A 12,400-nucleotide genomic window follows, 5' to 3' on the forward strand; every position below is an offset into this window, starting at 1 on the left:
ATCTACACCTTCAATTACAATGTAGAAATTTTCAAAGCTTTTAAAGATAACAGGGGTTAAAAGTGTCGGTCTGCCGGATTATTGTCTAGCTTATTATTATCTAGCTTTCGTTTTATTCCGTCAATGTCTGGATAATGATGAATTGCTATTACCGAACGGATATGTGAAAACGTGAGTTATTTTTCCAACGGGGAGCACTGACCCGTGAACTTTTGTATACTGCATTGGAAACGGTTAATTTATTGACGTTTGCGCGTGTCACTTATTAAGATAAATCTGAATAAAAGATAAAACTAGCGTTGCTTCATACATAATTCTTGTTGGTATTAAAAAAATTCGCGTATCTCATGTGATTTATACGGGGATTAATGTCGGTATTTATCATAATTTTACTGAAATATCAGTTACATAAGTGCCACAACAAACGCGCGAATCAGCAGTTCTATTTCCTGGAGTGTCAGCCCTAGATGTCCATATTTTTTGTGCACGAAACTATAAGGTACTTGCGTACCAGAGTCATGCAAACAATGATGAATAACTTTAAGATGGATTGATGACTGGATGCTATTGAAAGTATTAATAAAGCGTAATCTTTGTAGAGAATTTATTTGGGAAAATCAGTTATAAAATGCACTTTTTCTTGTTTTTGAATGCACCCGCAGAAATTTACTTGTTACGGCGAGAAAACTTAGTTCCGCGTAAAGTTATTCTAAAAGAAAAATTAAAGAAAGAAGTATACGGATCGTTATTATGCTCGTTAGCAAACAAATCCATAATGAATCAATTTTGTTCATTCTTTTTTCCGTGATCTAGTTTATAGCATCAGTTTCTATATATAGTTCTATAATAACTCGTAATACTGCAATGAGAAATCTAGAAAAAAAACGCTTACTTTTTTTTTAATAATACTTATTTTCTTAATGTTATGAACAATAAGAAAATTTTTTTAACGTCAATCTTTATCGTCAAAGTCAAAACTTTGAAACACAAACAAAAAATAAAAATTTTTACTTTATATCAAATCGTATAAAAACGATACCTGCGCATATTATATACACCTTAAATTGTAATCTAGAAATTTTCAAAGCTTTTAAAAATAATAACTCTATAATCATTCAATTTTTTACGAACTCGTAATACTGCACTGAGAAATTTAGAAAAAAAAAACGCTTACTTATTTACTCAATGCTACGTGCTCAACAATAAGAACGTTTTAAAACGTTAATCTTTATCGTCAAAGTCAAAACTTTGAATCGAAAACAAATAAAAATTGTACTTTAAATCAAATCGTATCAAAACGATATCTGCGCATATAATCTACACTTAAATCTAGAAGTTTTCAAAACTTTCAACAACTCTATAATTATTTAACTTTGTTCCTTCTCTTTTTCACGATCTAGTTTAGCTTTACGGCCAGCCAACCAACTTCCAATTTGTCCTCTAGCATCCGTTTCTGTATAAGTTTCTGTCGTTACTTGTAATATTGTGCCTGAAAATTTGAAAACGAAACGCTTACTTTTGGCTTTTTTATTTTTTTCACTGATAATAATTTTGATTTAAATCGCCTTGAATAATATAATAGCTTAATGATTCATCAAACATATAATCGTAAAAAAATATATTCAACTTACCCAACATAACTTGAGCAATTTTTAAATCTTGTAATTTCTCTTTCCCTTTCTGGCCCTTCCAACTGTACTTTGAACCCAAGCTATCTGTCATTATCTTTTCCATAATCGTATTTGTTTTAATACGATCATCTCGACCACCGAGACATTTTAATAGTTCTATCTGAAATTGCAAACAAAATATATTATTTTATAAACTGTAAAATGTTTATTATTTTATTCTATACTAAATTAAATTACCAAGCTTTCTTCGATTTCTGAATCCTTTTCAATCTTCTTGCTATATGCTTCAAACGTCCCCGCATCCTTAAATGGTAAAACTGTTGACCAGTCAAACTTTTTTGTTTTACCAGAACGACATTTTTTAGATGAATCAAAACGTTGCCGCTTAATTTCTTCAATCTCTGTGCTTTGCTTACTCAATAGATATATTATTTCTTTAAAGTATGCTGTGAAAAATAAGAAACCAATAATTGAAGAAATAGTTACTTATGAAGTTTTGAATATTTATTATGCATTACCTATATTTAATGCTCCTTCATCTTCTCCAGCTTTGGTTTCTATTTGACTTATAGATTTGGCATAACGATTCTCTATTTCTTCATCTCGCGTTAATACTCTTGAACTTCTTGGGGGGAGGCGTGCCTTTATAGGAGTTTGATCACCATCAGATTCCTGTGTTTGTTTACTTGTTCGTCGATCTTCGATGTTTGCTACAACAGCATCCTTGCCAATGCTTAGCACGGCATCCTTTTCTTTTTCATTATATCTTCTACCTTTGGGTGTTTCATTTTCTACACCTAAATATAAAATTATTCCATTTAATCATTCTAAAATTTGTGAAAATATATATTTAGATTAATTATTATAACAGTTAAATTAATACCTGCAGTATTTGTAGGATTTGTAATCTCTGGCGAATTACTCCTCGAAGCAATACCATTTGCGATGTCTTTCAGGATTGTTGAAGTTGAACGTATATTTAATGGCGAAGGTTCTTTTCCATCATCATTTTGAGATTGGAAATTAACATTTAATTGTGGTGGTGTTTCAATCTCGGAATCATTTTTTTCCGAAAACGTATCACTACTGTTGTAATCCTTAGATTGTTTATCTGAAGTTTTGTTTTCTTTAATTGTTTTAAACCGTTTAACAGGTCGTTTTTCTGGGGTATTTTTCTCCGAGTCTTCACTAGAACTTTTACTCTTCTTCCTAGCGCGTTTTTGCCGCGTTGATTTGTAAGCACTAGCATCTTTTATTATATCATCAGCATCGGAAGTAGTGACTAGTAGCTTCAAGTTGTCAAGTGCTTCTTGATAGTCACCTAAAATATTTGGGCATAATAAAATAAATAGTTTGCCAGTAACAGAGATTGTTATTTATGTGCAATATTTGACACTATGAAAAAATTATAAATGCATCAATTTCGTTGTTTGCTGCACAAGTAATTAAAAACTAAGATCTCTTTGATACGTTTTGGTCTCAAAGCTTTTAACCAACTCTAAAAAATATTAAGTTACGATTTAATTTATTAGCTTACTTGCTTGTCCGCGTACTTTTATCACGTTATAATTGCTCCACTTTTTCTTATCAGGATTCTCCATCTCGATAACTGCTCTGTCAACTTTGAATTGTCCTTTGTATGGTGGCCAATAACAACATTTATCATGGTTGTGCAACCAAAATGTTGGCACAACCGACATTGAATGGTCACTGAACTCCACTATCTTATATTTTGCTGTGGTCATCGTGGATTCCGGGCTGTTGATTCATATGATAAGAAGATTAATAATTTATTTATAATAAAATATAATATGGAGGAATAAAATATTTGCAGGATAAGCAAACATAAAATGTCAGATAACATATTTTATAAAATTTTAAAAATCACGATTCAACACATTATATTTTTAAAATATTTTAGAATCTTTCACATGTTAGTAAAATATTTTCAAAATATTTTTTTAGGATTTTTTAAAAATAATTTTAAGAAATATTCTTAAAAGATGTTGAATGATTTCAATATCTTTTTAAAGCCACTATATTTTCTATAGAATATCCTGACCTTTTTAAGTAAAAATAATAACAGTGGCTGCGTGTGAAAAAATGAAAATCTGGTTTTTTGAAAAAGCTACTTTTTCAGTTATTGGCGTTTCTGTAAAACATCTTGAGAAAAATTATTAAATAAAAAAAATAATTTTTGAATACAGTGGCAGAATTGTATTTGTTATTATTCTTTATTTATTTATAATTTATTCATGAAACTTATACATTTTAAGCTTCAAAAATATCTAAATTTTGAATAATTAGATAGTATTTTTTTGATTCAATTTGTACGTATGTAACAATGGCATGATGTAACTTTTATCCTTGTATTGTATATTCACTAATTTTGCTTCTATCTTTGCACATTTCCACATTTTCAACTTATCATCTAATTTCACTACATGTGACTTTAAGTTTGAAGACTTACAAGGTTTGTTATATACATCGTCGACTGGTTGCAATTGTTTTCCAATTACGTACATGATATTATTGTACCGAACGAAATTATAAACTTTCACGTAATCACCATTTATTAAAACGCAATCGTCTTTTTTGCTAGAAACTTTAATGCAATAATTATTGTAAAACAATACTCTATATTGATCAGTACATTGTCTAGTGGTAACCGGACCACCATTATGTGGCTTTTTGAATGTTTGGATGCTGCTGTTATTTATTGCTATATTTGTATTTTCAATAGTTCCATTTTCACGTTCGGAAACTCTTTTAGCAATTTGCTGTAATGGCTTGTCATATTTGCGGATCATGGTTTTTAATTTAAAAATACTGTTTTCAAAGCGGAACGCACTGAAGCGATCGAGATGACCAAATCTACGTACATCATCGACAAGATGCAAAACATTATGAACGTTGTGAGCTATGTAATTTGTACCATAAATCTTTTCAAAAGTTTTAACGAAATATTTTAAAAGATTTTCGGCGTAATTTAGATAGTCTTCTGACTTCGAATAAAGAGGACTTACTAATATCGTTATCGCTACGTGTAGAGAAAGAAAATTTTGAAACATATTTTTACGTAAGACGTTTTTTAGCACTATCGGCCCCGTATACAATAAAAATTGACGATATTCTGTGGCCTTCCAATTTTTTACACTTTTTAATGTTCTAGGTTTTCTTGCTAATTCAGAAGGTAACGTTTCCCGAAAACTTATCAACGCATCTGAAATAATGTTTCTATCCATAGTGGATAATTTGAACTGCAAAGGCTTATGTGTCCAAAATAACAATAATTTTTTCATAACCCCTAAACAAATTAAATGCATATAATCAAGTAATACATTTGTGACGAGTCCAAATGATGGTATTTTATTAAGAATTGTTTCTTTATGTTGATATTCCGGATAATATTCAAAATTTCTAAATTTATCATCAGATCTTAAAGATGCTGTTGGTTCGTTTGGAAAACAGACTCTATCAGTATATGTGCCTTCGATATCACATTTTGTGCAACTATTATAACCAGTTGGATATGAAATATTCAAGACCATTGATTTCGCAGGAGTATCGCAAACAAGCCCATCAATCTGAACATTGAACAATTTCCCTTTACATTAAATTTCTTTTTTATTTATTTCAACAGCTTCATCAACGAAAGGTTTTAAAAATTCATTAGCATCTGTAGGTTTATGATCCCCGTAAAAAATTCCTATTGGTCGAACTGTTTGTTGACTTATTTCGCTACATAAAATAGGCCAAAGAGTTTTTTCCGATGATTTTCCGGTTGGAGCTCCATCAGTATTAATAAGCAACCTTAGATCAGATTTGTTATTTCCACATTTGATTATTTCTGAAGCTATTTTAAGAATCGCATTTTTCAAGCCAAAATGATAATAATCCCCTCCTGCAAGTCTAACTGTCTTTATATTTCTCGGGGTAGACAATAATGTTCTCGAATCAAGAGGAAAACGTTCGTTAGCATTATATTTATTTAAAATTTTTAATAATGCTGTAAGCGAAGTGTGCATAATATTATATTGAATTGCCCAATGTTTTATTTCGCATACAAAATTACTTGAAACCGTTTCGCGTTGAGATATGTCGTAAGCTATTTCATCACTATCGCTGCTGGCATTTGATGAATTTTCATCAGAATCGATTGAACTATATCTATACGAATAGTCACTATTCGATGATTCGCTACCAGAACCTGCACTTTCGAATGATTCTACTTCACAATGAAGATCGGCATTATTCTCAATTTCACTTATTGAAACTGGAATGTCACCATCAGAGGTACAGGAACGTGCATTATTAACATCCAAATCCACATTATTTATAGGAGAATTCAAAGATATCTCTTGTACCAGGCCAAGCTGATTTAATCGACTTTCTACCCTCGCTAGAGATAAACTTTTTAATTTTTGCACTCTTCGTCGAGCGGATCTTTTCATAGAAGTTGTTTTATTTCCAGACATAGTTTTTTATATTTATAAAAAAAATCTGCAAAAAAAAAAAAATCTAATGCATTGAATTTAAACAATCTCTCTAAATTTGTTAATTCAAATTACATAATATAATAAAATAAACATTGATGACTTGGTTCGGTCAAGTTAAATAATATGAAGTGCTTGCGTATTACATAAACTATGGAGGAGGCCTCTTTTAAATCTAATACATTAAAGTATTAATAAAAACAAAATTAATTAGCTGATAGTTATCCTAATCTTCTAACCTCAAATAAGCCTACCTGTTACTGCACGCCAAATTTTTTAAGTCAGATCACAATGCAACCAATATATGAACAAATTTTATACCTCTGGGGCATAAAGGTTAGAAAAAATATCATTGAATCTCTGTTAAATATGACAAATCAGTCAACGCTAGCCAGAAAGTGAAACCTCGCACCAACTTTTTTAAGCCAGATCTCAATGCATCAAGAATTGCATTAGTTTGTGCATACAGTATGTTGAGGTATGGCATTTCTAAGTTGCTTGCAAAATTTCAGACCTCTGGGGCATGCAGATCAGGAGAAACACTATGAAATGTCTGTTGAATCTGACTAATCAGTCCACGCCAGCCAAAAAGTGAAACCTCGCACCAACTTTTTTAAGCCAGATCTCAATGCATCAAGAATTGCATTAGTTTGTGCATACAGTATGTTGAGGTATGGCATTTCTAAGTTGCTTGCAAAATTTCAGACCTCTGGGGCGTGTAGATTAGCAGAAATAGTATAAAATGTCTCTTGAATCTGACTAATCATTCGACGCCAGCCAGAAAGTGAAACCTCGCACCAACTTTTTGAAGCCGGATCTCAATGCAGCAAGAATTGCATTAATTTGTGCATACATTATGTTGAGGTAGGGCTTGTATAAGTTGCATGCAAAATTTTAGCCCTCTGGGGCTTACAGGTTAGGAAAAATATCATCTAATGTCTGCTGAATCTGACAAAGGATTTGACGCCAGCCAGAAACTGAAACCTCGCATCAACTTTTTTAGGCCAGATCTTAATGCAGCAAGAATTGCATTAAGTTGTGCATACGTTATGTTGAGTCATGGCATTTGTAAGTTGCTTGCAAAATTTCAAACCTCTGGAGCGTGCAGATTAGCAGAAATAGTATAAAATGTCTCTTGAATCTGACTAATCATTCGACGCCAGCCAGAAAGTGAAACCCCGCACCAACTTTTAAGCCAGATCTCAATGCATCAAGAATTGCTTTGATTTGCACATATACCATGTTGAGATAGGGCTTTTCTAAGTTGCATGGAAAATTTTAGACTTCTAGGGCTTGCCGGTTAGGAGGAATATCATTAAATGTATGCTGAATTTATCACTTTTCACTTCACTTTTCGCCAGCCAGAAAGTAAAACCCTGCACTAACTTTTTTTAAGCCAGATTATAATGCATGAAGAATTGCATTGTTTCGCACATAAATCATGTTGAGATGGACCAAGGATAAGGAGAGAATGAAAAGGAGGATGAATGTTCTTACATTATTATTCTATAGGTTAGAAATGTTTAAAAAATCAAGAATGAAATTTACCGTTTGAACTATACTTCTCCCTTGCTTCTTCTCGATAAGAGTCCGTCCTCCTGGTTTCGCGGTATTTTGTGTAGGTATAGCCTTTGTCGGACGGTATATAGGTATCGTATCGTGTTCGTCGTACTTCTTTGTCAGCTCACTGTAACAAAATAAAGATAATCACAGAATTGTATAAATATTAATAGATATGATGACTGGTGACAAATATTATTACACTATCTATTGCACATTTTCATACTTACATGCGAAAAATAAATTCGATTCACGATCTCTTGTAAGTAGGTATGCGACAGATCAGTCATCTTTAGATGTAAGCTCCGCCATTTGCATACACCCAGATAACATAGGTCACAACGCCGCGTCATAGCGTGCCCACAGTATTTTGGACTTTGGTCACTCTCGCGTTACCGATCGTTGGTAAAAGTTCGACACTTTGTTAATCGCACCACGTGGCGGCAAATTTTGAAATATCGGGACAGAAATTTCTTTGTTATTTCTTACCACGATTTATGAAAATTAGGAATATTAAAACCATGCAATTAATTCTTTTGCAATGACTTGTAGGACAATGCTATTTTAGGTGTGTAATTAATATCGTTGCTAACAAAATTTAGCATTTCTATGTTGTGCAGAGCATATCTCATTTTTTTACAAGTTAAGTTGTCAATCAAATTCGGTAACCCGATTCTAAATTTTAACTAAAATTAATTAATTAATCAAACTGACAAAATCATCTTTTCGCCCGCGAATCAACGTGCTGAATCAATGATTAAAAAATTGTTTAAAAATTATTTATTCATTATTACTTTTTAGTTACATACTAATTATCGAGCAATGAATTAAATATAAGAATTTCAGCAATATTTATTGTTCATCAAAAATTATTTGGTACATAATGCAAAATTTTGTAATATTAAAAGAAAATACATTGTTTGTTGGAATTTTTTATAAAAATTATATATAAATATTTGCGATGTAACGGGCGGGGCATTTATAAAATCATTTTAAATGTACTATAATATTCATCAAATATATTTTGTTGTAAAAGTAAAATCTATTATTTAACTATTCTTAAGATATTTTAAAACATTTTATCATAATCTTTTTGAATCATTTATGATAAGATTTTTATAAAATGTGCACAAATATTGGCAAATAGATTTAAAAAAATAACACTTTGGAATGTTTCTAAAACCTACTGCAATATTTTTTAAACATATTTTATTTTGAAAGAAGTAAAAGGTATTATTAAAATATTCTGAAATATTGTATAATAATGTATTTTAATCATTTAAGATAATATTTATTCAAAATATGCATAAATATTGGCAAATATATTTATAACAATATAATTTTAAAATATTTCTAAAACCTATCGTAATATTTTTACAAACATATTTTATTTTGAAAGAAGTAAAATATACTATTGAAATATTCATAAAATATTCTGAAATATTGTATAACAATGTATTTTATTCATTTAAGATAATATTTTTATTAAAGATGCACAAATATTGGTGCATATATTGCAACAATATTTTGTTCCGATATTTTAAAAATGTTTTTTAATATTTTCGAAATATCTTTTATAAAAAAAAAAAAAATGTTTAAAGAAAATATTTTTGGAACATAATAAAATATTTTCGTAAGACATTCCACGATATTTTTTGGAAATATTATGATAAAATATCTATGAAATATTAAAATATATGTTTTTATTATATTTTAGTTTTAAACAAAAAAAATGTTCTAAATAAATGTTTCTATAATCTTTTAATATATTTCACACTAATATTATGTATGCTATATTTTACAAAAATTTTGAAAATATTTTGTTTCTTTATTTTATAAAAATCTTTTATTTTTAATCTTATAATATTCTCTAAATGTTTCAAAAATATTTCAAAATATATGAATCTTTTGAAATATTGTGTGCTGTTAGGGTACTATATTCTAAACTACGCCTAGCCTAAATTTTTTAAAAAACCTCATATTACAGTTCATACGTTCTTAAACGAACTTGTTGCGCTCAAATTCACTATATATATTGAATATACTATATTCTACACTACGCCTAGCCTTAATTTCTTAAAAAACCTACATTACACTTCAAACTTTTCTGAACGAACTTTTTGTGCGCTAATTCACTACATATACTGAATATACTATATTCTACACTACGCCTAGCCTTAATTTCTTAAAAAACCTACATTACACTTCAAACTTTTCTGAACGAACTTTTTGTGCGCTAATTCACTACATATACTGAATATACTATATTCTACACTACGCCTAGCCTTAATTTCTTAAAAAACCTACATTACACTTCAAACTTTTCTAAACGAACTTTTTGTCCTCTAATTCACTACATATACTGAATATACTGTATTCTACACAAGGCCTATACTAAATTTTCAAAATAACTTTATATATCACTTCATACTTTTCTAAACGAACTTTTTGCGCTCAAATTCACTATATATATTGAATATACTATATTCTACATTACGCCTAGTCGAAATTTTGTAAAAAACCTATATTACACTTCAAACTTTTCTGAACGAACTTTTTGTGCGCTAATTCACTACATATACTGAATATACTATATTCTACACTACGCCTAGCCTTAATTTCTTAAAAAACCTACATTACACTTCATACTTTTCTAAACGAACTTTTTGCGTTCATACTCACTATATATATATTGAATATATTATATTCTACATTACGCCTAGCCTAAATTTCTTAAAAAACTTCATATTACATTTCATACTTTTCTAAATGAACTTTTTGCGCTCAAAATCACTATATATAATTAATATACTATATTCTACACTACGCATAGCCTTAATTTCTTAAAAAACCTATATTACAGTTCATACGTTTTTAAACGAACTTTTTGCGCTCAAATTCACTATATATATTGAATATACTATATTCTACACTACGCCTAGCCTAAATTTTTTAAGAACCCTCATATTACAGTTCATACGTTATTAAACGAACTTGTTGCGTTCAAATACACTATATATATTGAATATAGTATATTCTACACTACGCTTAGCCTAAATTTCTTAAAAAACCTCATATTACACTTCATACTTTTCTAAACGAAATTTTTGCTCTCAAATTCACTATATATATTGAATATACTATATTCTACACTACGACTAGCCTTAATTTCTGAAAAAACCTACATTACAGTTCATACGTTTTTAAACGAACTTCTTGCGCTCAAATTCACTATATATATTGAATATACTATATTCTACACTACGCCTAGCCAAAATTTCTTTAAAATTTCATATTACATTTCATACTTTTCTGAATGAACTTTTTGTGCGCTAATTCACTACATATACTGAATATACTATATTCTACACTACGCCTATCCTAAATTTCTTAAAAAACGTCATATTACAGTTCATACTTTTTTAAACGAACTTTTTGCGTTCAAACTCACTATATATATTGAATATATTATATTCTACACTACGCCTAGCCTAAATTATTTAAAAAACCTCATATTACATTTCATACTTTTCTGAACGAACTTTTTGTGCGCTAATTCACTACATATACTGAATATACTATATTCTACACTACGCCTATCCTAAATTTCTTAAAAAACGTCATATTACAGTTCATACTTTTTTAAACGAACTTTTTGCGTTCAAACTCACTATATATATTGATTATAGTATATTCTACAATACGCTTAGCCTAAATTTCTTAAAAAACCTCATACTTTTCTAAACGAACTTTTTGCGCTCAAATACACTATATATACTGAATATACTGTATTCTACACAAGGCCTATACAAAATTTTCAACATAACTTTATATATCACTTCATACTTTTTCGAACAACGTTTTTGCACTTAAAATCACAATATATATTGAATATACTATATTCTACACTACGCCTAGCCTAAATTTCTTAAAAAACCTATATTACAGTTCATACTTTTTTAAACGAACTTTTTGCGATCAAATCACTATATATATTGAATATACTATATTCTACACTACGCCTTACCTAAATTTCTTAAAAAACCTATATTACATTTCAAACTTTTCTAAACGAACTTTTTGCGCTCAAAATCACTATATATAATTAATATACTATATTCTACACTACGCCTAGCCTTAATTTCTTAAAAAACCTACATTACAGTTCATACGTTTTTAAACGAACATTTTGCGCTCAAATTCACTATATATATTGAATATACTATATTCTACACTACGCCTAGCCTAAATTATTTAAAAAACCTCATATTACACTTCATACTTTTCTGAACGAACTTTTTGTCCGTTAATGCACTACATATACTGAATATACTATATTCTACACTACGCTTAGCCTAAATTTCTTAAAAAACTTCATATTACATTTCATACTTTTCTGAACGAACTTTTTGTGCGCTAATTCACTACATATACTATATTCTACACTACGTCTATCCTAAATTTCTTAAAAAACGTCATATTACAGTTCATACTTTTTTAAACGAACTTTTTGCGTTCAAACTCACTATATATATTGAATATATTATATTCTACACTACGCCTAGCCGAAATTTTTTAAAAAACCTCATATTACATTTCAAACTTTTCTAAACGAACTTTTTGCGCTCAAAATCACTATATATAATTAATATACTATATTCTACACTACGCCTAGCCTTAATTTCTTAAAAAACCTATATTACAGTTCATACG

At 29.5% G+C, this 12,400-nt stretch overlaps 1 protein-coding gene across 1 annotated transcript; it reads right to left on the reverse strand.

Annotated features, from left to right (window-relative positions):
• Window positions 1–587: 587 nt before the first annotated feature.
• Window positions 588–8,155, reverse strand: LOC116418272. The gene is made up of 8 exons (XM_031933313.2): window positions 7,918–8,155; window positions 7,676–7,814; window positions 3,169–3,389; window positions 2,515–2,952; window positions 2,150–2,428; window positions 1,869–2,077; window positions 1,632–1,791; window positions 588–1,489 (listed from the first exon to the last, which is right to left on the reverse strand). Exons 3-8 carry the CDS (start codon window positions 3,374–3,376, stop codon window positions 1,368–1,370), a joined length of 1,416 nt encoding a protein of 471 aa, XP_031789173.1. The 5' UTR covers window positions 3,377–3,389; window positions 7,676–7,814; window positions 7,918–8,155; the 3' UTR covers window positions 588–1,367.
• Between the last annotated feature and the right edge of the window lie 4,245 nt (window positions 8,156–12,400).

This window comes from Nasonia vitripennis, unplaced genomic scaffold, assembly GCF_009193385.2.
Source record: "Nasonia vitripennis strain AsymCx unplaced genomic scaffold, Nvit_psr_1.1 unplaced0137, whole genome shotgun sequence".
NCBI lineage: Eukaryota > Metazoa > Arthropoda > Insecta > Hymenoptera > Pteromalidae > Nasonia > Nasonia vitripennis.

Bases quoted from the DNA above. Each gene is read 5' to 3' on its own strand.
- LOC116418272 (XM_031933313.2), bottom strand. From the start codon at position 3,376: ATGACCACAGCAAAATATAAGATAGTGGAGTTCAGTGACCATTCAATG. The intron at 2,953-3,168 runs GTAAGCTAATAA...CAAATATTTTAG, and splicing joins AAAAGTACGCGGACAAGCAA to GTGACTATCAAGAAGCACTT. The intron at 1,792-1,868 runs GTAATTTAATTT...TTGCAATTTCAG, and splicing joins CAGAAATCGAAGAAAGCTTG to ATAGAACTATTAAAATGTCT.